The sequence below is a fragment of the Solenopsis invicta genome, chromosome 5 (genome assembly GCF_016802725.1).
Source record: "Solenopsis invicta isolate M01_SB chromosome 5, UNIL_Sinv_3.0, whole genome shotgun sequence".
Classification (NCBI taxonomy): Eukaryota; Metazoa; Arthropoda; class Insecta; order Hymenoptera; family Formicidae; genus Solenopsis; species Solenopsis invicta.
In genome coordinates this window covers 23,304,175-23,330,512 of record NC_052668.1, presented here as the reverse complement: position 1 = coordinate 23,330,512, position 26,338 = coordinate 23,304,175, and the positions used below count along the sequence as shown (strand labels likewise).

The 26,338-nt window shown below is 40.4% G+C and overlaps 1 protein-coding gene across 5 annotated transcripts in view; it reads left to right on the top strand.

The window, feature by feature from the left end:
* LOC105195209 (Down syndrome cell adhesion molecule-like protein Dscam2) overlaps positions 1 to 26,338 on the top strand; it is an 87,990-nt gene that overhangs the window by 47,876 nt on the left and 13,776 nt on the right. For 4 of the 5 annotated variants that reach the window (XM_026131034.2, XM_039449882.1, XM_026131036.2 and 1 more), the window contains exons 9-16: positions 2,308 to 2,604; positions 3,691 to 3,801; positions 4,153 to 4,311; positions 7,815 to 8,267; positions 18,189 to 18,308; positions 21,048 to 21,224; positions 21,985 to 22,132; positions 24,133 to 24,434. In XM_026131034.2, the coding sequence (XP_025986819.1) occupies positions 2,308 to 2,604; positions 3,691 to 3,801; positions 4,153 to 4,311; positions 7,815 to 8,267; positions 18,189 to 18,308; positions 21,048 to 21,224; positions 21,985 to 22,132; positions 24,133 to 24,434 (1,767 nt within the window). Of the gene's footprint in view, positions 1 to 2,307; positions 2,605 to 3,690; positions 3,802 to 4,152; positions 4,312 to 7,814; positions 8,268 to 12,807; positions 13,168 to 18,188; positions 18,309 to 21,047; positions 21,225 to 21,984; positions 22,133 to 24,132; positions 24,435 to 26,338 lie in introns of all 5 variants that reach the window. The other variant, XM_011160519.3, reaches the window with a different exon arrangement.

The window sequence follows — 26,338 nt, the reverse complement described above, 5'->3', positions numbered from 1 at the left end:
AAAACGCCATTCATGCCCATAGTAATGAAGCTCGTCGTCACCGGCGTTACGACGGCGAATGGAAAATTAGTAATTTACGGCGTCCAAGTTCAGAGCTGGGTGCCTATTACCTTGTCATTAGGATTCTTCCCGTCTCCATGATTTCTAAGCTGTAGAGGTATAGAGTGTACATTAGGTTGGGATCGCCCGCAGCACGATAGGATAGTTAGTACCTACTACGACTACCCCCTCGGATTTGCATACGCTAACGAGATTCCTGCGGTTTTGCCGATGCTTTGCATGCTAGCCGCGCGCGATTCCGCGGAGCGACGCGCGGCGTACGGCGCGGCGCGGCGGCGCGACCGACTACTACGTCTATTTATTATGCGTCATAGATACGTCGGGGATGAAAGCCGGTCCGCGGCGAACATCTCGGCGAATTTGCGAATTTTACCGGTCTGGTTCCTGCCCCCGGGTGGAATTATGCCAACGTGATATCTTGTCTGTTACGATTTTAATGGCATTCTCCCATTCCACGGCAGACGAGATTTACTTTGCCGCACTTGGGGAACGTGCAAACCTCGGAAGAATATATCGTTCATGCAAATCACGCGCTTTATCGTGCCGTTCCCTCGAAAACGTTCATTGGCGTTTCGCGTAAACTTCAATCAATCTGGAATACGATTTCGTTGCGTTCATGGCGACGGATTTTTTTTGTTGTTGCCATAAACGAGCGGCGGTGATGTTTTCTGAAATTTAGAGAAAACAAGCGCCGGCGCGACGCCAACTAATATTAATTAGAGCGCGAGCAAATCACATTAATCTTCATAATTGTACGTCTCGGGAAAATTTCTCTCTTTCTCTCTCTCTCTCCCTTTTTTAACATTATAATATTTCGGGCGCGCAGAGATCACAGAGAGCAAGGACTCTGTCATATGCAAAATAGAGATTATTATATACATTATTCGCAAAATCATATATCTGATATATCCGATGCGATAAATTATATCCGTGATATGCAATAATGCTATTTAATCGTTCATCGAGACGGTGCAAAACGCGAATGATATTTTCTGCCTGTTGTGCGAAAAATATAGCCAAAGTTTGTGCTTTAATGCAGTCGGGATTTTATTCGTTCTTTATTAACATAATAAGAGAGAGAAAGAGAGATTTTCGCCGCAATAATGTATCATGATATTTGCGCATTAAAGCGTGCCGCGATCTTAAACATTAATTTACGGTTCTCGAGGAACGTGGCGAGTTTTCTTCTCTAGCGCGCGCGCGCCAAGAATGTCGGAACAGCAAGACCGAATCTGTCGGCCTAATTGTTAATTTATTAATCGCTGCTCCGTTCAAGTCTTTTAATTATACACGGGCGAACTGCGAGCCCGATATTTGGCTCCGGCGTGTTTTCAACTTTTAACCAACGAGATAATCTGCGCTAAATAAATCTGCGCGACTTTTCCCCTCCCCCACGCATTTTCACGGGATAGAAATTTTTTAACGAGAATGAGCAAAGGGGAAGGAAAGAATATTGGGGTCCTCGCGCTATTTTATTAATTTAGATGTATCGCGGCCCTCGTTTTGTCAGCGCTAGGAAGCGTATTGAAAAATATCATATTTATCATAAATATTCATCAATATCGATATCAATAACGCCGACGGCGATGAAAGGATTCTCTTCGCCCGGATGAATACGAAAACTTTCGGCAAAGTTGACGTTATCTCGCGGCCGGTACATATCCGCGGCGCGAAGTTTACGAATTTATCATCGTCATTTGAGGGAATCGACGAAACAAAAGCGCGCGCCGCGAACTGGCAAACTTTATCTATTTCGTCACACATCCATCTCGCGATCTGTCACGTTAAAATTTTATTTTTATCACGTGCTTACCGATTAATTACTGTATGACATTTGTTTCTTGTCTTTTTAATATTATTGGTAAAGTGAAAAGTCTCATCCGTCGTTGGAATTTTTATCTCTATTTAGACGATTTGTAGATAACTCTGTGGATCGACGGGATATTGCAACGACAATTGGCATAGTTTTTTATTTGGATTATTTTTAAATGGCTTTCACGATAGTCGACGGGAGATATCGTCAGGTCGCGAACTTAAATTCGTGATGGTTCGCTTTCACGTTCGACAATCGATTTGGACGTACGTATAAAAGAGAGGAACGAAAAAAAAAAGAAAAAGAACGGAGGAATATATGGACGGACGGCTGTAACGCAGCGCGTTTAGACACACGGGGGAAGGCGCGGGACAAAGGGCAGCATTTGGAAACTTTGGGGTATGCGTAATCTCTCCCGTAACGTCTGTTAACAGAGATCGCGCCGCAGCTGGTCTACAGGTTTATCGAACAGACAATGCAGCCCGGTCCATCGGTTTCTCTGAAATGCAGCGCCGCGGGTAATCCCACGCCGCAAATTTCCTGGCTGCTAGATGGATTTCCGCTTCCACAAAACGACAGGCTCCTGATTGGCCAATACGTGACCGTATACGGGGACGTAATATCCCACGTTAATATTACCACCGTGAAGCCCGAAGACGGCGGCGAGTACGAGTGCATCGCCAGCAGCCGCGCCGGCGAGACGAGGCACTCGGCGAGGCTCAATATCTACGGTGAGTCAGCGCGAAAGTTAAAAGCCACCAGTCAGTTTTGCGTTTTTGTTCCGTAATTAGCAGTGTTTACCGTTATCTGTATAAAATTATCTAGACGAAGAAATGGCTTTATCTTCACAGAAAAAAAATTGTTGATTTCATATTAATTTTTTTCTGTGAAGATAAAACCATTTCTTCATCTAGATAATTTTATATAATGTTTTATATATGGTAAACATTTTGTTAACAGAATTATAATATATATTATAGTTAAGTGAACTGTATTATAGTTATTGCAACTAAGTTAATGGTTAAGAGAATTAAAATAAAAAATAGTATATAAAAAATACTATATAATATAATAATTACAACTATTTTTTGTTAGTTCTCTTAACCATTGACTTAGTTGCAATAACTGTAATACAATTTATTTATATATTACAATTTTATTTAAAAAAAATTTGTATGCTGTCCCTTTACAGTTGCCACTGCAATTTTTTCTCTCAGTGCAGTTAATCATAATACGAGCTATTGTATATATTCTCTTTATATTTTTCAACTTTGATCTTTATTTGCATATTGCATATTCAAATCAAAAGTCAAATATCTTTTATCGGATTAAATTACTTAAAAAAGCTCTCGTTTTTAAAGAACTAGGGATTTAGAAATAAAAATACAAACATCGTTTTTATTCTAAATTGTTTTGTTTACCATCCTAAAATTATCTAGCCAAAGATAATTTTAAGTGTTAGCAACGATAGAAATATCGCAGGAAGTCACGATTACGTTTTTGGTACGATTCAATTCTTTCCTTATTTATCGCAAACAAATATTCGTGTAAATATTCGTTGCTTCGTGCTCGAATCATTGAACGTCAAATTTACATCAAATCCAGAACATGTATCGAAAGAGTCAACCTGCACGGCGATATTAAAAATCTGTTTTATATATCTCTTTTTATTTTCCGCGCGGCTCTATCTCTCTGGAATCGAGAGAGGAGGAGAAAGAGTGAGAGATAGCAGGACTAGATTTCCTGCTGGAAATTTACAACTTTATGCTGTTTCGCGTGGCTGCAGCGTAACGAGCTTTACTGCTTTCTAATCTCAGGACTGCCATACGTCAGACCGATGTCGCCCGTTTCAGCGGTCGCGGGGAAGCAACTATATATCAAGTGTCCTGTAGCCGGTTATCCCATCGAATCGATAGTGTGGGAGAAAGGTAAGCATCGTGCGTCATTTCTATTAATCCCCGACCGAATAACGAAGAGTTTCGCGTACGTTTATTCAATATTTCCATTGCGGCGAAAGGCACGTTTAAATCGATCCTCCGCATTGATTGACCCTCGTAACAAGCGTGCTATGCAATTTATCGCGAATTTCATCGAGTTTATCTTACGTGAATTTTACTTTCGCGAATTAATTCGGTTTGCGGATTGAAAATCGACTCGAGCGTCAAAAATGCGAAATATTTATCTCACGCGAAAGAAAGTATTATTATCGAGTATCTCAAGTATTCTCGAATGCACGAGGACAAGTCCCTTTTAATCGAGCGCCGAAACGTTGTTATCAGGGGACGTAAAACTGCCTACCAACATGAGACAAAGAGTCGCCAACGGTACGCTGTTCATCGATACCGTGCAACGCAATGCCGACGAAGGCACGTACACATGCACTGCCAGAAACAAACATAATTTCACGTCTCACCGCTCGGTCGAAGTACGTGTTCTAGGTAAGCAAACGTAGCCAACAGTTTCCGCATAATTTCCCACGATATTGAGCACCGGAATCTAAAGTGTTCGTAAAATTAGCATTCGAAAATGAAGAGATCGCTTTACGTGTGCGCGCGCGCGTGCACACTCTCGCGAATTGAAACGATATCGTCTCTTTGCTTTCCAAAGTGGGAAAGAGATATTTCGCAGTCTCGTTATCGAGATAATAATTTTTTACGACAATGCTTTTAATACGATACATTCTTATATTTGATTGGCGCAATTTCTATGCAATACGATATCTCCATTATCAAATGACGTGCATAAAAAATATGTAATAATAACTATTTTTTTTTAAAGGTGTGTACATACAAATTTATATATAAAGTTTGTTTTAAATTAAAGATTAACAGCGAAAAAATCCACGCGAGCTTTGGATGAAGATTTAGTCTGCTCGCAAAAAAACCGTCGTTTTTGCAATTTGCCCCGGCAATATTGAAGCGCGATTATGAATATCACAGGCACCCGTTAATATGCATTCTCCCTTTGTCGAACGTATTAACTATCCATTGCCTGTCGCCCCGTCCGACTGTATTAATTGCAGCCCGTTTATACATAACGTGCGCGGCATGCAACGTTTGACGCGCGCGCTGCCGAATTTATCTTTACATAATGTTTCTATTAGGTTCATCAAGCAAACCCTATATGGTGCGTTGTTTGACGTTGGGCAGGATTAATTAGTGCGGGACAACATCGACCGAGTCTTCGGTTTATCGCATTGCACATCGTGTCCCTCGGAATACATGGTGCTTTTCCCATCGAAGATCCTATCGATTTATCGATTATGGACGCGCGCGCGTTTGCGACTCGCAAGCCCGAAAAATTTGAGTTGCACGAAAATTAGGATGGAGAGTTTTGCGTTTATCAGGGAGGAATATATTTTTTGACAATTTTTTTTTTTAACGTTTGGAGGATCGCGAAATATAACGCAGTTAATCTCTCTCGGTTTTGATTGACCATTTATTTCTGTATCGCTCGGCAATTACGTCATATAATCTGGAAAATAAAAAGAGAAAAAGGGAGGATATATACTGTTTAGGTTTCTGCCGAAATGCGAGGCAGAAATGCGAAATCCTGTGCAGTTTTCAGCTCCGCCTCGCCCTGGATTCGGACGCTTCCCCGAAATCGAGTGGGACCTTTCTCGAGAAGAGCAATTTTATATATGTATATATAAAGTCTTTTTTTACAAAAAAATAATTTAAAACGCGCGCATTTTGCGCACATTGATACTCGTGTGGTGTATACATAACGCCCCGGAAATCGCGCCAGAACTATTTTCCGTTAATATTTTCTGTTTTCGCTTAATGTTTCGTATTTAATATCGAATATCACAAATGTGTTTTAGTAAAACACTGGTCGGGTTGAATGTTACAACGCGAATGAAATTACCGTATGCGGGACTCTCGTATGTAATGAAATTAAACGCGGTATTTTACCATGAGATCGGGAAACAGGCGTCATTTTTCCGTGCCGCCGCCCGCGGCATTCCCAGAACGAATGCGCGATTTCCGGCGACGTGATACGCGTGCGAGCGTACCCCGCGTGTGCTGAAGACGTATCCGGAAATGACCTATGCACAGAGCACAGCACCTCACTGCATCGCTCAAGCATTCCTCCTTTGCACGCGCTCGCCTAACTGCTCTGTTCTATTCCACCAGTATTTTTACCATGTACTCGTGTACTAATGTACATAAAAATTCAGCTGCCACGTATGTACGTAACGTATTGTACATAAGACAGACGACGCGACGTACTGCGTGCAGATGCTGCACACGGGGTATTACCGCAAAACATCTTTCGATCGCAGTTCCACCCTCGTGTGCTGTGCGCACGGGGATACACGCAAAAAAAAGGAAAATATTATTCTCATGTTAGGAAAACGATTGCTCGACTTTTAGTTTTCTTCTTCCGAGTAAAGATTATTTTTACAAAGAATATTTTCTTGGTAGTGGTTTTAAAACGCGCATATTTACTCGCAAAACAATATTTACTTAAAAATAAACGTCCGTGTGTACGCATAGAAAGATGCGTACTTGAATTAAGTAAATATTACCTAGGTCAAATATTTCACGAGTTTATATATTCGTAAATCTATCACAAGTTTATCTTGGGTATCAAGTTTATTCGAAATATGTTTCCAGTAATTTGATCGTATTAATTCATTACTTCAATTAAGAATATTGAGTTAAAACAAAAATTGGATTTATTTTCTTCTTCGAAAATGTATAAGTGACTTTTTAGTGTGATGTAATGAGTTTTCCTAAAATTTGCCATTTTAAGACAATTACCAAAAAAAATATTTTTTGTTAAAGATCGATGACTGTTACTTGTTAAAAGCAAAGAAGTAAATTGACTAATCGATTTTCTTACTTGTAAAATAAATATTTTTCCGCGTGTACAATGTGCACGATTCTTTTTGTAACGCGGGAGTTCCGCACTGGATTCGTAATACCCCGTGATGCGTGAAACAGTGTATAGAATTAAATTAAGGTATTTAACCGATATAGTCCGAACGGTGATCGTGGGATTTGTCAGCCTTGCCGGTGATAAAGCATTGATGCGACGCGTAAACAGCGATGTTGAATGTTTCCTTCGTGCTTCCGAGCGCTACCTAGATCTCTGAAATTTTCCATTAAATGCGTTTGCTCAACGCGTGTACACGAAGTTTGTTTCGTTCTGAATATAGGAGTTTACCGCGGAGATTGCGTCGGCGGGCTGAACATCCTATCGAAAATCACCGGCGCGATTGCCTTTCATTAAAATTGCACACGTTCTTTCTCTCAACCCGCTGTCGATCTATAGCGATTAACATACGAAGCATCATCCTGAGAGCGTCTTTCATGCGCGATACCGCATACGTCTGTCGGGTTTGCGTTACTCGCGTGAAAAATATTCGTTTACGAACGATAAAAAAATTCCGTCTACGTCGGAGAATAATATGGGGCTCATAAGAAATTCGCAGTCGTGCGCGTAAAACGACGGGGGAGATCGGAATCGCGTGAGAATTGCAATTACCTCGAGATCGACGGGGCATTTTCTCGCTTTCTCGCTGGCTGATGCGCGCAGCCTTGATTTCCGCCTTCATGGCGAAGTCGAAGCCGCGGCGGAGTGGAGGAAGATCGATTAATCTCGCTGCATCTCAGCATCAAATCCCGCTACCGGTTTCTGACGTATGCCGTATCGGACGCGGAGTCGCTCCTCTTCATCTCCTACCCCTGATTCCCCGCCGCGCGTTGCTGCCTGGTAATCGCGCCCCGCCGCTCTGAAAAATTGCTTCTCGCTCCAAGGCGCATCTGGCAGCGGCGTGTGGCGCGGAGCAACGATTACGACCGTTTATCCATTCACCCTCCATCATCAAACTTACCACCCGCCCGATCACCCTCCATTCTCCTCCAACATCGTGATTCTCTAGTGATCTGAACTGCTTTGATGGAATGCCACCTTGTCTGTATTGTTCTTTCAGTGCCACCTAAAATCACGCCTTTCAGTTTTGCTCGCGATTTAAACGTAGGGGACCGTACTAGCGTACAGTGCGTAGTCGTGACCGGCGACCTACCACTGACATTCACGTGGCTCAAAGATAACGTCCCGATAGAGACGGTCAGGACGTTGCCGTCGTCGCAGGATGCGCCGTCGGGCAGCCGCGGTCGGTCGCCGGCCGGTCCTGGGATGGACGCGATGATTAACGGGGGCCCCAAGCTAAGGGGCCCTGCCACCATGACCGCCTCCGGCCCCGGGCCACATGACGAAGCGTCCTCCTCGTCCCAGAGAAAGAGCATTACCATCGGAATACATGACGCTTTTACCAGCGCCCTGAGCATTAGCACGATCGCACCCGCGCACAATGGCACGTACACCTGTCGCGTGACCAATGGCGCTGCAACCGTCGCTCATTCTGCACTCCTTCACGTCAACGGTAAACGCACACCGTTGGTGTAATTGTACGGCCGTGTTCCGGAATCGGTGTACATACTTGGCGCGGTTACGACGGACCACTTTTCCTCCCTCTCTCTCTCTCTCTCTCTCTCTCTCTCTCTCTCTCTCTCTCTCTCTCTCTCTCATCTCTATTCTTCTTTCTTCCTCTCTTTTTCTCTTCTCTTTCGATCGAGAGACGCGCTCGCGGCATCTCCCGAACGCCAAACACCAGCATCGTATTTCGGAACACGGAGCACCCGTCGATCGGCGCTCATCGGGATGCCAACGACGACGTCGGCGGACGCGGATGGATTCGCGCCACGTCTTGTGGAATAAGATCGCATCGCCGACGAGAGCGGATTATCATTGAGATTCGCGAGCCGAGGCATTGGTCGTGATAGGACCGGACTGGCAATTTTCCAGTTCGTTGGCTGGTACGGCGGCGATGGAAAGTAACTGATTGATCGGCACGTAGGGAAACACCGGTGCCGCCGGCCATCGTTTGTGCCCGTCTCCGACGCTCCGCTCCGCGCCGCGACGATCGATCAATCAGCGCGTCCGACCTCGCGCGATGCGTACCGTAATCAATTTTGTTTTACCTCAAGAAAAAAAAAGAGGCAACCGCCCTCCCCCGCCGGTAACGTGGCGCCTGTAAATCGCTGTCGAGTCTCGGGGCGCAATTCTGCGAAAAGGTTCTTCGCGTCGCGCGGTTCGTTACATCGTAATAGCGCGGAGAAGCCTCGTTGTTCGCCGACCGTTTGAGCGCCGATTGTATTCCGGCACGTTCGCGACGATCCTTGGCCGCCCTCCGATCTCCGAGATCGAAGATCGTCCGACGTGACCATTTCTGCTACACTGCTAATCCAAACTGCACGCATAGCAATGCGCCGGGTCGGTATTCCCGCAGGGGATTGAAAAAGGATTTAACAAAAAAAAAAGAAGAAAAAGAAAGAAATGAAACTGGCAAAAACCGCAGTACCATCGACTCGGCGTGTTGCCAGCTTTTTCTCAGATTACTTTCGATTTTATAAATCGTTCTCTCTTTCTTTCATTCTTTCTCGTCCTGCACGCGGTTCTCTTTGCACGCCCATCTGCACGCTTTGATCGAGTTTTCCTGCAACCACTATCGATACCTATATGTGTTAAACGTACTGTGTACAATCTTGGCAATGTCTTTGGCTTCCCTCCCCCCGCCCCCTGTATTAGCGTTATATGAGCGGCCCGGAGTACTTGTCCAACCTATACATTTGCTTCGTTTCTCTAAACGCCATGAATTCTTAACGAGCAACGGCAATAAAAGCATCAGAATATATTTATTTCAGATAAATAAATGAAAAAAAAAACGCGTGTGTCTTTTTTTTTACACAAGAGATAAAACGAGAATAAATACATCGGAAAGTTGGACATCTATGGCGTTCAGCCGCTTGTGTATACGTATTTACTATGGTATCTACTTCTCAGACACAACACACCGACTGTGACATCGAGAAGTTGGGAAAGGGTGCGGGAGCCCGCACGCAAGAGCGAACACGAGGCGAGAGATTTTCGTTCGACGAAAGTCGAAATCTCGATGTCGCAGCGTGAAACCGTAAAGTTTATCGTACTGGTTTTCCTATTCGCACAGGTGTATGCATCGTCCAGCATTGGTATTCAAGAGACACGAGTAATGTTTTGACTGAATATTACATTTGCCTGTGTCTCCTAGTACTTTACACATATATACACATGGAAATCGCTGTTAACGACATTTCGGCGATGTAGGAGACGTATATTTTATACGTCTCGTATTTCTTTTTTCTTTTTTTTTTTTTCTTACGAATGACTCATTACACACTCTGTTACTCATTACTGTGTTGTATGGTTTTAATGACGAAGTCATCATTTTATTAATGTAGCAAAAAGTTTTATGATAATGTGTTTATAAGCTCGAGGTATATCATATATTATATACTTTGTGTAACGTCGTTTTCATCATCACTATATTGTTACGATATTATATTATGGAGACTGGTAGTGATATTTGTATTCAAGAGGGGCATCTGACACGAGAGATCTCTAAAATTTTCGGCGAAGAGGTACGTAATCTGTCTGCATGCGTGAATTTTTGTCAAAAAGAAAAAAAAAGGGAGATGTGCGGCCTCGAACCGAAATCGAATCACGAACGGAGTTAGGCATTTTGTAATCGATTACCCATTTACACGATTATAGGCAATGTAATCGTAAAATTGATAGTTTACGATTACATTTGCAATCGATAATCGTCCGTACAGTGATTACTGCTACAAGTAACCTATAATTACAGGACGATTACGGTAATTGCAATTGTAATCTGACGCGATTACATTCACAATTGTTAAAGCTATTATCAAAAGTAGAAAAAAATAATAATAAATGATGCAACATAATGTACTTTTGATGATCAATTATTTAAACAGTTCCTAATCAATTACTTTTGTAATTATGATTCTTGGTAGTCATACTTTGTGATTGCTGAATAATCCAAATTACTTGGTAACTAAGTTTACAGGAATTGTTCAAGTAATAAGTAATTGATTGCCAAAAGTAATCGATTACGCCCAACTGTGCGAACTGCGTGTTCTGTAGTTTCGCGAGCTCGGAGAGATCTCTCGTGGTCCTTAGATCTTATTTCACTCTTTGAAATTTCGGTCTATTGGTAGGGCCCGGTAAGTAAGTCTGCGATACTCAATCGAGAAAGAGGAGTGAATTTCATTGAGGAAGAAAACGTGTACAGGTGTCTCATGCCGGATGAGCGGTTGTTATGGCGCATCTCGCCAGGCCAGGATCGCGATTCAAGCGACTCCCCGCGCGACGCACATTCGCGTGGGAATCTATTTTCGAAAAAGGGAAGCGGCAGGTGCCTCTCGGTCGCGAAGTTTCCACGCACCGCGGTACACATTCGCGTGAAACAATTTATTAACATTCCCCTCTCGTCGCTCCCTTCCCCGCCCCCGGGGGGCGAAAGTAGATGCGGGGGAGGGGGAGGGGGCGGGCTTATTTCTAACTTCGCCGAGTTCTCCTCATAAAGACACATCGGCCGACATTAACAGTTATGCTCGCTCGTAAATGTTCATTTCCCAAGCTATACCCACTACGCTCGCGTTACACTCTCGGCGGGCGCGTTTCGTATACGTAACGCTGCCCGATATTTATGGCCGTGCCACAATTTTCTGCGGACCTTGCCACGCACGCGGTGCGAGAAATGCGTCGCGTTGCACCTGTCCTTCCCGGACGCGGGGGGGAAATCACGCGGCGGAATGGATCGAAATAAATGGTGGGCGGGTTTATTGAGTTTTTCCGCGATGTTACGCGCCAGGGATTCTCCTACGCGCGGCTCCTCGCGGACTCTGCCGCTGCCGAGCTGAAGGAAATAAATTACGCGACAATGCGTAAGGGATGCGCAAACCGCGTGACTTCGTCCCTGCGATTTCGGTGGCGAGACTTCGTTTAAACGAAAACTGTGCTGCGACTTACTAACAGGTAAAATATTAGCCAACAAACAAATGAGGAAGGGTGACTTGCGGTTGTTATACAAAGGAGAGACAATTTAACGTGAAACCTGGAAAATGCACTACTTATTTTATTAATAAGAGGTTGACCCATCATTTATCAGATTCTCAATGCAAATATTTTATTCTAGTTTAGAATAAGGTTATACAATGTTTAAATAGCTACCAGTGAAATGTTACACGATTCTTACAGCAGAATTTTAAGAGATATTGGAGGAGAAAATGTTTTTCGCTTTCCCCTACAAAAATACTTGCAAAAATTGATGATATTTAAGTCAGGTCGTTACGTTGGCTGGGAAAAACATTGAATTTTTTAGGAGTAGAAGACAATTTTTGAAAATAATGTACAATGAAAAACAAATTTATTCCTCCAACATCACTTACGTGTATTATCAATTGAGAGATATTCGGCTAAAAAAATACACTGAGAAAGAGAGTTGAAATTTTTAGAAGCAATTACTTTCGACGTTTTTTTTTCAACATTTACATTGGTTAAAAGGAAATTTGATTATAATGACAGAAATATACACTTTCTGTTACATCTCACTTTTTCAATTGACTTATTTGCCATGAATAAAATTTTATTTCGCCGTGTTCAAACGAAGATTTATTTGAATGAAATAAATGTATGTCCTACAAATAAATTTTCAATTATCTTTTTCTCAATGTAGTGCAATATTCCATTGGTGACTATTCAAGTGGCGACCTTGCTTTAAACAAAGATAAGATCTGTATTAAAGACAATTGGTGGTTTAATCTCCTATTAATGAAAAAATTATTATATTTCCTAGATGCTCACGTTAATTCTTCTCCTGTATACGGTCCCTTACGATGCATGCATTACAATGTATCTCCCCATTTTCGCAAATCGCGAATCAGTCATGCGTCAAGACGCGGTCGGAAAGATGCAAAATCCTCGATCGATGACCACGCCTAAGGCGCGGCCAAACCACCAGCGCAAGACCGCCAGAGGTGCATACTCTCCATTATCATGTCACAACGTAACGTTTATAGTTCCGCCGCGGATCTCGCCATTTTTTTTCGGAGACGGTGTGATGGAGGGGCAGCGGACACAGCTTATGTGTACGACGAGCCAGGGTGACCAGCCGTTCAACATCACGTGGTTGATGGACGAGAAACCGATTCAGGTCAGACCGAGCGACGGTGGTACATCGGTGTCGTCGGTCCAGACCGCCGCCGCCGCCGCCGCCGTTACCGTCGAGACCAGCAACGGCATACAGATAAGCGACTATCCGCCGTTTTCCAGCATCCTGACGATAAATAGCGTCAGCGCTAGTCACAGCGGCAACTACACATGCCAGATCAGCAACGTCGCTGGCCTGGCCGAGCACTCGACCAGCCTCTCAGTCGCTGGTTGGTGTCCCGACAAAAAACTGACGTAGTCGTAAGAAAACTGTGTACATAAAGCGTCCACAAATAACCTTCCTCTTTCGCTGTCTCCCCAACTTTTTCTCTATTTTTCCGTTTATCTATCTCTCAATTTATCTATCCATCTATCTACCAATCTTTCTATCTATCCTTCCTTCTCTCTTTTCTTCCTCTTTTTTTCTCTCTCTCTCTCTCTTTCTCTCTCTCTCTTCCTCTCTTTTTTTCGCGCCATTGTCCCACTTTTCTTGTGTATAGGTGTGTATACGCGTGTACGTATACGCATATATATACAAGGCAGGGGTATACAGTTCGTACCACAGCGCAGACTTCGAAGAAACGTCGAGCAAGGTTCGGTTTTCTTTTTTTTTATTTAATCCGCTCCTGGGTTCCGGGTTACTCGGACGACTTTCCCGAGCCGTTGATGACATCCCTCGAGAAGGGACGTGCGATACGAGTCCCTATTCGCCGGATCGTAATCTTGTACGTTAGTATCTGATTCCGCCAATTTGAAACACCACTCTTCGTCTCTGAAAAAGTTTCTTCTTCGGTAACGTAAGTTAGATGAATCTTAAAAATTTATTTCATTTTTGTTGAAAAAGAAACAAGGTTTTATCGTGATGTTTGTAAGAATTAATTTGTAAGGATCTGGAGTCCTTTGAAATTGCGTGTATGACACTTGAGATACATAAGAATTTATGGTAAGAATTGATTTTTTATTTTAAAACGTTATTAAGATTAACGTAAAAATATTTTAAAGTTTTAACAGATATGAATCAGGCATATAGATTTTTTAACTATATGTATATTTCCAAAAGTAGCTCACATTTTATTCCATATATAGCTAATCGCGAATGATACAATCGAATATCATGTTTTTGTTTAAATTATTCTTGTTTATATTAGGAAAGATGTCATTTATTTGAGAAATGAAAAGAACAATTTCATTGAACCTAGTCGCCTGGGTGTATCTAGAAAATCAGGAAAGAGATTGATCGGAAGCTGATTTTCGCTATGGATCTCTATTGGAAATAATTTAGAGGATTTAATTATTAATGGGTTTCGCCGAATTTAATTCCTGGTCTCACGCTCAACGGCGAGCAATATTTTATTCATTTCCATCCATTCTGACTCGAATTTCATAGAATATCAAAAGAATCGTACATTTCGTACGTATACGACTCCACGTATTACCCGGTACGTAATGGCACCCGCTCCTAATGCGTATAAAATACGACAAGATCGCTACGTTTTCGACATCTGAAAGCCATTAAAGATTTTCCAGCGAATGTCGCGCGGCAAAGGAATTTCCTCAAAGCGAAATACGATCCCTTAACCTCGGTAAAGGTTATACGCGCGTAACAAATTGGAGGATGAATGTGCAAAGTGTAAAGCTGCAATTTTTCAAGAACAAACATCAAAGAAGTGAGTAACAATAGTAATTGGACGCATTCAATCTAAAATAGAAACTAAAGTTGAAAAAAAAGATCAAAATTAATTTAATTTCAATTTGACGTCGCAATTGCGCATTTTTAACAGATTCGAGATAATAAATAATAAAATGTCACGGATAATGTTTTAAACATCCATCTGCAGCCATACGAATTTTTTACAATCGCATTTCTCGGTCCATTATGCTTATATGTTCTTTGAGAAGTACTGCAGTCATATTATAGAATACATACCAGAGACTTTCGCAATATTTGCCAAATGGAACGCAACGTGCTCTCGAGTTCGCTTTGTGTTCATCATGCAGCCGAGTAGCGTGCGCAGTATACTGCACTTTTCAGTTTCATGGTAATACCTTTGCCGCCACAGCTTACGATCAGCGCATACACATATGTATAACTTTAACACATACGTATATCCATTTCAACGTGATCTTACGTGCACTGATATTTTTCATATTATTTCTACTTGGCCGCGTTACGTATACTCTATGAAATTTACGTACAAATAGGTATCATTTATATCTGGTTCTATTCCTTCTATATTTCGTCTCAAATATTCTATACTACTTATATTTGGTCATACTACTTGTACTCGGCTGTATCAAGCGTGCTCTTTACTACTTACGCGGAAAAATATTCCAATATTGAGAAAAGTGATCGCACAATTTTAATATTCTTCTTTTAAGTAACAGTCATCTTTACAAAAAATATCTCCTCGATAACTCTCTTAAAATATGCTAAATTATTTACTCGAACACATAATATTTATTTAAAATAAATTCTGTGTACACCCAGAGATATACTGTACATTACTTGAGAATATAATGTATATAAAGAAATTATTATTTATTTCAAATATTTCACAAGTTTGTCATAAGCATTAAATTTATTCGACATATTCTATTTTAATATCCTATTTTAATATTTAATATTTCAGTCCAGAATCTTAAGTTATTAAGAGTAAGGTATCAAGAATATAAGTTGAAATTTGATTTATTATTTCAACTTTTCTTTGATAAAATTTTATGAGATATTCTTCGAAAAAAAGATATAAATTCTTTTTTTTATAAGTTTTGCTTTTGAATTTATGATGAGTATATTTTTAGACAATTATCAAAAAAATATTTTTTTTTAAAGATATAGTTGTTACTTAGTGGAAGAAAAAGAAGTAAATTGAGTACTTAATCACTTTTCTCAACAATAGAATTGATATTGCTTCGGTACACATGTCTAGTCGTACTACTTGTTTGTAGGTGACCAAGTGTGTCCATTACTACTTACGGTCAGACGTATTTCATGCTATCCACTCGTACCACTTACGAACTTTGTTTGAGGAAGCATCGGAAGTTTAAAGGAAGCAATTCGGCGAAAATACCCATTAATTGTCCTCGTCAATCGATAAAACGTTTTTTTAAGCATACAGAGGCGAGATTAAGAGACGGCAGAGGAAAAAAAAGGTTTCGAAATTGCAGTCGCGCTATCGAAAGCAATACCTGGCATGGTGCCGCCATATCCCGATTCTTTCGTTTATCTTCGAAGATAGCTCGATAGAATTTTCATTTGCCGGTGGAAATCGAGGATCATGATCGAGGCAAGGAACTCGACAAATGAGACGGAATCGCGTAGACGACAGATGTATCGCCGACTTTACTTGTTTGCATGCTCGTCAGTGAGAGATAATTAGATTTTCACGTGATCGTTATTAGAACAGGACGGTTCTATTTGCGAATTTTAACGAGGGTGATATCGATAAGCGAAGTAATTCAACAGTAACACACACGGCCTATTCCAGAGTCCGTTGATCCGGTGTGCCGGTAAGGCCCAATATGAAATGTATTGACTCTTGATATCGTTCCCTATATTCCGTACGTTTTCCGCAAGCAGCATCGCTGAGATCGATGGTAGACCTCAAAATTGAGATATATTTCAGTCTTGAGCGTAGAAGTATTACCCACGTGTGTTAAGATTTTTTAAAGGACGTTTCCGCGAATGTTACTATGGTAGAGTATCGTAGCGAGTTGATATTCGAGACGTTGTGCTAATGTAATGCAACAATTGTCTATGACACGGGTGTGCATAAGCATGCATTCGCGTAGTTTAACCTGTTTTCTGGTTACATCTTCCCCCCTTCTCCCTTTCTGCGAGAGCGACTTGGAATGACGATGGAAGAATGTAAAAGTGATACTCCTCCTTACTACGTGTCTTTCTATTTTCGTATCATTACGGTACATTGTCACGGTATCGTTTGCGTTTGTCGTTGTCTGAAAGCATTTTATATTACATCCGTCTTACAGGCTCTGTTTACATTGGAATGGTGCTTGCGTTGTTACGTTCCTTATGATAATGACCAACTTTGCATTTTTGCATGACATTACGTTCATCATATACTCGTACTATATTATATGTATTATATTTTCTTGACATATATTTATATAGTTCAATTTATACTAACTACTCTCATGTATTTTAGACGGACAATTTTTCTTTCGTTCAAATTTCTTCCCCTCTCTTCCCCTTTATACTTCCTCTCTATCGAATATTTTATGATTTACATAGATTATTTAGTTAGACAATTTTTTTTACATAGATTTAGTAATTTCTCTCTCTCTCTCTCTCTCTCTCTCTCTTTATCTTTCTATTATCAAAAATGCATGCTATTCTTAAGTTTCGAGATTTCCTGAATATCCCAAATAATTATTTTTTTGATACATATTTAACATTGCTTGAATTCTTAATGAAATTGAAAGTAGTTAATTGCGGAAAAATCCGCATTCTCGTTTAGTTTTCATATTTATACATAACATATACATAACATCGTCAATTCAAGTAATTTAGTCGTAGCCTTAATGGATTCCGTAGCATTAATAACTGTCACAGTTTCTTTTTTTCAGCAAATTGTGTAAGTATATAATCTAGTTGAAAGAAAGAGACGCATGCATTACATGATTACTAACACATTAGGAAAATATTAATTTAGTCATGGCCGTTGGTATTCGTCACCGTTTATATCGTAACACAAATCGATCCGATGTTTGAATATATACAGGGGAACGACTGTTCAAATAAATAACCTGTCAGATCATATATATTTTTGGACCGAATTGATAAAAGATAAAATCATGGCTGAACTGTGAAATGAAAATCAATACCGTTTGACGGTTTTACGTGATATTATCTTTAGGGAATAACGGGATAACACGGAATAAATTGCGTATTACTCTCAATTCCGTAAATTAAATTAAAAGGAATTTGTAATAAAGTAATGTAACAGTGATTACACGTGGATGTACATTGTGGTGTCATCCATCACGATTGCACCTTAATTAATAAAAAGAAAGGCGGGTATCTTTGTAACGTGTACCCACGAGACTGCGCGCTAAATGTCTTCGATGATCATTACTGATTTAACGGTCGTGTTTGAAATTTTACGACGTCATTGCAAATTCCTGAGAGAAATGAGATAAACGGTGACGGAAACGAGGGGGCATCGAATAAGACTCTGGCGGATACGAATGCGAGCGACTGGAAGATTCTAAGCCAATCGGTTCGTATTTTTAGTACCTCCGAGGTGGACCGTGGAACCTATCGACCAGAACGCGGTTGTAGGTCACGGCGTCTCCATCGCCTGTCAGGCCGAAGGATTCCCCATTCCGACTGTGACTTGGAAGCAATCTATCGGTAAGTCACAACTCCTTAAAGGTGGGATCTCGGAGGTAACCTCCCTCCACCGTCGTCCCTTTCCCATCGGCGTTACGAGAGATGTATTGCTTCTCGAACGTGGAGCGAGAAATGAGAACGCTCATTCACACCTGATCTCTCTAAATGTAAAATGGATATTTTTAACAGAGGCAATACCGTTCGATTTTTATTAGAAACAGCTGCTAACCGAACAACTAATCTTACGACTTCTCGCCACCTCATAAATGACCGCAGCCTTAAAAAAAAAAATTGATAGAAAATTGATAAGTGTTTCAATAAACCGATTACTATCTCAGTAACTGATGGTCACCGATGATTCAGTTAACTAATGAAATATCATCAATTACTGATATAGTAATCAGTTAATTGAAACACTTATCAGTTCATTTTTTTACAAGGGGGATATGAGTGAAATATTTGCGGATACCGCATGTCCCGTTTTTAATGTGTCATACGTCGATATGTACGTTGAAAAATTCATATTTGGAAAAATTCATATCTCAAACGTCGCACCGACGTTTCGATTATTTATTCCGAATCAGACTTGAGCACGAAGTCTGACGCTGGTGTTATAATACTTTCTAATAATCTCCTCCTGTCGATTAAGCGAAAACTTTGTTTGCGCGAGCTTTACGTAATTTTCATTTAAGTTACGACCGGCGGAGCCGGTCGGCGACGGGGGAAAAAAAAGGAAACGCGCTGGAAACTCAGTAATCAATCACGAATTTCGCTGAATCGCCGGTCGTCTCATCGCGAGCGAATATCCAATCGCAGTCAGAAATAAGTCCTATAGATAGAACCGTATAATTAATTTCGTCAATTCGCCGAGCGTGGATTTGATGTGGCGCACTTTCGCGAGGTACTTTTCAATCTTTTCTCTCTCTCTATTTTTCCTCCTGCAATTTTGACCTCACTTTTGCGCGGAATGCATCTTTCGCAGCCCAGCTCGTGCACTCGCGCGAGCCAATCGTTTTCCCTGCCGGCGGCTACGTCAAGGCAAATAAAAAGCGCTTTTGTGTGTGTGTGTGTGTGTGTGTGTGTGTGTGTGTGTGTGTGTGTGTGTGTCTTTGATACGACGCAGTTACGTCGCGATGACGAGACTGTTATCACAAATTCCAAAATATTTTTGTTAATTTTAATTAGCCGCGGCAAGCAAACAAATATACATTTGTAAAATGCTTTCACTGAGAGCTAGTCGTGTAATCGTATTATATGTATATAAGCGTTTCCACCGCACGTTTCACGTTTATATTCAGGTATATTTTAAGCGTTCTCTCGTTACTCAAATATTAATCCGTAAAAGTTCTCTTCGCCGTCCGAACACGTATCTCAAAGTTGCTAGTGAAAAGGGGAGGAAAAAAAGCAGATATCGCGTGGATATTTATGTTTTTCATCATGCACTATGTATCGGGAAGGATGTCGGGAACCATCGATCCGCCGTCGCGAGTGATGCGCGCCGTGTAGACAGCAGCATCGGGCGCTGAAAAAAGAAGCTACCGCGCGCGTTGTCGGGGAAAGATGCTCCGCGTCCTGTCACGATTCATATTAGACGCGAACAAACGTGCAGGAGCGTGGGTTGGTTTTATTAAACTCCGTGTAACGTTGTAACTATTTGCCGGCGAGTCGGGTGCACAAACGCAATTTGCATCGCGCAGCATCGGTCGGGAATGCGCGACGCGGCTTCTGCCGTAAGTTTTTGATAAGAACATAATTTCTCGGAATACTCACGCGAAAAGACTGATTACTCAAAAGCGACGCTTTCAAAATGTTCGGTTTACCTTGCCCGATGGGAGTTCTCGCGAAGTAAATCTTTGCCGTTTGAAGTTACGAGGGTGGTACATACTTTGATACGTCTTCCGCCCGTTTTCCATCCGTTTATTTATGAAAAGATAGAATAAGCGAATGAAGTCTACACACAGAGGGAAAGAGAGAGAGAGAGAGAGAGAGAGAGATATTCCCAGGCATGCGCCTCGTGTACTTGTGTATTTAGCTTCCAACACGTTACGCGTTTCAGGATCATTTGAACATTCATGTATTCAGAGACGCGTTTATAGAACATCTCGCGCGCTTAAGCAACTTTTTTCTCGGTTATTTCTTGACATTTAAGTCGGCGTACAACAGGATGTTTTGTAATGAGGCGTAAACAAGGTGATACTTCATGCTGCGAAACTCAGAAATAATTTTTTCCCCCGGCGAAACTTAACGTTATTTTTTCGCAGTTTGTAAAGTTCTAAAATTAAATATCTCGGTAGCTGAGTGTGCCTCCGAGTCAAAACGCCGTTAAGGTAAACTTTACCTGAAATTACGCGAAGAATAAGATTTTCTTATCTATCGCGCGTCTATGAAGTAATCTTTATCCTGCGAAACATCTGATTCTTTTCTTTTCTTACGTCAGTTTTTCACGCGTCTGGAATATCGTCGATAAAATGTACATCGAGTTTTATTTTGTGCCCTTCTTAGGTACATTTCCTACCAATCTAAGTTAACTTTGATCTCAATTTAATTCACTCTTCTTCTTTTTCTAATTCTTGGTATTGGAAAAAAAAAGTTAAGTAACAAGTTAAACCGAGATCAAAGTTAATCTAGTTGGGATGGAAACGGACTAACGTCTTCTGATTTACACAGGATTCCGATAGGGCCTCGTAAAACGTAGGGTAATAATTTTCCGTGGACGTGTCTATTATGCAGAAACGTAAAGATGTATCCTTGCGCATTTAGGTGAGACTCCGGGTGACTACAGAGAGCTGGGATACGGCACGGAAGGCGCCGGGGTGGCCAGAAACGGATCTTTGGTGATCCCGCGGGTATCGCGGGATCACGCCGGATTCTATATATGCCAGGCGAGCAACGGCATCGGGCCCGGCCTCAGCAAGCTCATTCGGCTAACGGTTCATGGTAAAATATTCACGCAACCTAGAGTTACCGCCGCCGCGCCGTCTGGATCCCGGATCCAGGTGATATCCGGGATTCGGATAGCGTCGCACTGAATCATTCGGAGCTGATCGAAAAACCGACGATAATTTTTACCACCGCGCCGTTTCGCGTGTCCACCGTAAAAGCTTTCATATTGCAGAATATCAACCTGTGGGCGTTATCAGAAATTATCTCTCCCTCTCCCTTTGAAATTATCTTTGGAGATTTAATGGAGAGGGCGGTATAGGAATTTAATTTGTTATTACATGATATTCATACGTAGGCGGCGATATGCGATGCAACAGTCATGAATTTAATAAATTTGTTAATTTGAATTCGCACACATACGCGGACACGTCCGCCGGAAATTCAATAGCATTACTACAATATTCGTCACTGGATAATTGCTTCGCATCACTGCATGAAATCCTCTCTGTGAGAGGGATACGTACGCGTGCACAAACACACGCGCTTATTCGGAATAGCATCATGCGTCGATAATTGATCTTTTTTTCGCTTGGCTACGAAATAAACGCGCATTCAACAAAGTACAGTAGATTGCCGTGCGATTTCCACGCAAAACAAAATTGAATTGCTCGTTTACAATTACAAAAAGGGGACATCTGCGAGTTATAGCGAAAATTGATTTTATTGTCTTGTCTTTTATTTGACGTTCATTGTGCTCGCGCGCGGCGCCGTGAGTGTCTCGTGTGAAGGTGCTGATGAAAAATTCTCACTACAGCGGGCCCCCAGGTGACAGTAAGGATGAGGCAGGAATCGGTGCGACGAGGGGAGAGCGTAATATTGCGCTGCGAGGCCGAGGGAGACGCGCCTCTTGATCTTAGCTGGCGTGTTCGTGACAGCAAGATCGATCCTAATTACGACGTTAGGTTCGTATCGGAATTAATTATGCGTCTTTCGCGTGAAAGCTCGCCCGTTTCAAATACGCATACCGTTTGACGCTGTACGTTATCATTCTTCATTAATTCGCGACACACATTTAAAGCAGAAACACACTAAATTTGCTATTCGTGGAATGCTCTTTACACACGAGATCCGTATCTAACAACTGCACGCGCAATTAAAATTCTATTTTACACATTAAAACATAATTCATATAGAAATTGCATCGAAAGAACACTTTTGTTGAAATATCTAAAAATTTCGCTAGATACAGATCTAAAAATAATGTTTTTGTTAGGTTATCAATTTACTTATGCAGAACTTTTTACAGCATATTATTATGCTCGAGCGTCTTGAATAAATATTACATTTTAATGGATAATGAAATTATTTTTATATTTGTATTTAGATAAATTACTTCAGCAAAATTGTTCCTTTCCTATTATGTATTATGTATATGTGTTCGCATTTAATTTGAAGTATAACGAACGTATTCTATATTTAAAATAAATTTGATAATTGTAGTTTTTATTTAGTCACAAGTCTGTCTGCAATTGTTGGATTGTTTTAGGTACTTAATGCATTTTACACAACAGTGCGCACAAATTCTATTTTTAAATCTTTATGCGTTTACAATAGAGGGGAAAAAATTTTACTGCCGCAATAAACTATTGCCGCTACTGTATATTTGATGTGAAAATGACCAAACTTCGCTGCTATAACCAATTATTTGATTTTACTTCAAAAACCTGTTTTGTTGATAACGGGAAAACTGTACCGAGAGTAAATTTGTTTGTAGAAGCGTTCGTGGATTCGTTAATTTACTGCTAAAGTAAAGTAGTCTATTCCTGGAAAACGCATTTTACTGTTGTAGCATCGTTATTTTGATAGCGAAATAAGTATTAATTTGTTATTATAATGAAATAACATCTGTAAATTCTGGAAAACTAATTTTAACTATTAAAATCAATACTCTTGACCACGAGTTATCTTGCTATCCAATATTTGATGAAATTATGACAGTAGAAAACAATCAATAGATTATATAATATCTCTTTTTACGTAATTAATCTAACCTTAAATACGTCAACTTCTACAAGTAAAATTAATATATGAATAAATAAATAGAGAAGCGCATTAACTGATTAGAGTTGGATCTTGGTGCTTGATTACTGTGAGAATTTATATAAATTCTTGCAATGTTTAAAAATATTTATTAATATCGATCAATATTATTAAATTGGTAAATTTAACTTATGTTATTACTATTCTAATTTAGTTTGAAACTACATTTTAAAAAGTAGTCGGTACATAGTTTAAAAAACTATAAAATATAAGGGAGAGTTTTGCTAAACGTATCGATCACTTAAATCGCCAGTTTTATTTTAACGTTCTTTTCAATATTATTTGCTAAGTTATTAATTATTAAATGTTTGATCTTTTTCTAGATAAATTGTTAATAAATTAAGTATTAGTTATTAATTTATATTCCTTATTTCTATTTTATTTTATTTTATTTGATATTCTTTCAAAGTTAATACTTTTAAAGTTATTTAAGAAACCCGCAAGTACGTTTTAATCGTCTGAATACCCAATTCTTTTATCTTCTGCAGCATGTTGCAAAAAGACTTATTTATAAATTAATTTCTTCTTGGTAAATGATTAAATATTAGACCAATAAATACTTAAAACATCAAGCTACAATTTTCAATATTTATTTGCGTACAATTCAGTACTAACTGGGAAATAATAAAAAATAACTTGAGTGCTATGTATTCGACAACTCTCCCTTATATAAATTCACGCACAAATGTTATCGAACACTCGCCAGCTTTGACTGTTTAAGACACTCCTCTATTTATATGTGTTGTATTAATTAATTTGGCTTAAACGGCGTAAATCTTATAGAAATTTCGAATTCTCGGTCTCCCGCCTCGAGATCGTCACGCGAATCGATTAATTGCGTAACCGCTCTTCTCGGATCTAGGTACGCGGTAGATAATACGGTGGATGCGTCGGGACGCGTCACCACCGAACTGCGGATCATGCAGGCGAGCCACATGGACCGCGGCGACTACATCTGCGTCGCCGCGAATGCATACGGTCGCGACAAGGCGACGATCCACCTGCTCGTGCAGGAACCACCCGATTTCCCACGTAATCTGCATGTGGCTGAGCAGGGCAGCCGGTCGATCGTGCTGGCGTGGTCCTCGCCGGCAACTGATCGGGACGCGAGCCACGTCAGCTCACCCATCACCAACTACATCGTGCAGTACAAGGAGGCGCAAGGTACAGACCATCCTACCTCCTTTCGTTTCACTTTTTTTTCGGTGTATGCGCGCGAACCTCGGTCACTATCGATCGAAAGCCGAGAGCATCTCGTTATAGATCGTTGCATTTCTGGTCAACGGCATCAATTCCTTGGTACATTGACTGCCACATCACGTAGTATAAGTACAAGCTCAGTGCATACATAATTCGCAGAATAGTCTCTAAAGTTTAATTTTTAATTCGCGACGTTTAAGATTTTTACTCATTGTCAATCAAATTAAGTTTATAATTAAAAATTGGAGACTGAAATTGTATATATATATATATATATATATATAAATTGTATATATATATATATATATATATAGAGAGACTAATATAATTTTAATGTGTAAAAACGTGATCGACCATGACAAAAATAATGAAGGTACCTCGGAACTGAAAATATATAGACTAACGTAATTTTAATATTAAAGCTCATAGTTGGGTCATGATAAAAATAATGGAGGTATCTCAAAGTCTTAAAGTTTCAAGTGAGTATAAAAATTTTAATGTGAACTTTCTCAAACTCGCGACTTGACAGTTATGACAACGTTACTTTGAAGAGTAATTTCTTTTGAAATTACGACGCATGCCTGCGTGCAGATGATGTTTCTACTTTTATTAAACTCACATCGCCCAATTTATCAACGGTGAACATAAATATAAATCAAACAAAAAATAAAATTCGAAATCGTGCAAATTGCAAAAGGAACTGTCGCCTGCAGATGATGTGGTGGTAAATGCACCGGAATAAAGACCCGAGCTTTACAAATTTTAGATTTAACAATAAAAATTTTAATTTTAATTTATTCGCTCCGATCTAACCCGCGATCAATAGTTGCGTGAATGCGCGTAAATATGGAAGAGATTAAAAACGTTTGTTTAATTTCCTATTTACTGTTGGAGTACGCGATTAATTTCATCGGCTGGTGTAAATATCGCGTTATAGCAACGCAATATTGGTGAAAATAACACCAGATTTTTTTTGTGCTTGCTCGACCGAGAGTTGAAATAGGGAGAGAGAGAGAGAGAGAGAGAGAGAGAGAGAGAGAGAGAGAGAGAGAGAGAGAGAGAGTTGTGTATGTGAATGAGTGAGAGAGAAAAAGAAGAAGGAATATCGATGTACAGTGTACGGTTTATTGCGCCCCATTACATTCTCGATTCATCGTCATTATCCGCGCGTGCTCACAGCGCACTTGGCATTTCTTTCATATTCGACGCGGAATATCATATCGCAACGTTGAAGTTAACACTACGATGTCTTCGACGAAAGTATTCACCCGCATTCGGGAATAACGCCAGTGGCTTTTGCCACCGGGGGAAATCATTAATCATTTATCCCTCCACACGTTGCTCCACGTCTCCCGTCTATATTCGTTTAGGATTTTAGGCGCTACATTTATTTTGGATTTATTTCGTGGCTTTTATTCGACCCCGCCCGTTTCTCCTGTTCTACCGGCGAACCTCGCTACCAGTCGATGGCTTGAACAAACGCGTATTCGAAGCGCTCGAAATTCCATTAACACAAATAACATAATGTTTATCTCATTAGTAAGTAATAATTCAATTCGAGGAATGTGTATCTACCCGGTGAATGTCTATGATGAAGTGTTTAACTGTCTAATTTCCGTGCCACTCGAAGTAGCGAATTTCGAGAGAAAATAAAATGTACGTTTAACAACAAAACAATTTTTCATGTAAAAAGTTGTACGATGGTTCCTGAAACATCGACAGATGTAACATATAGCGCGATATATATTTTAAAAATTGATTAATAATTTGAAACGTACAAATATAAATTGATAATATTATTTCCATTTCAGTCACGAAATTGCATTTCATTCTATACGAGGTTACATTTAAAAACATTTTGTTTGTAG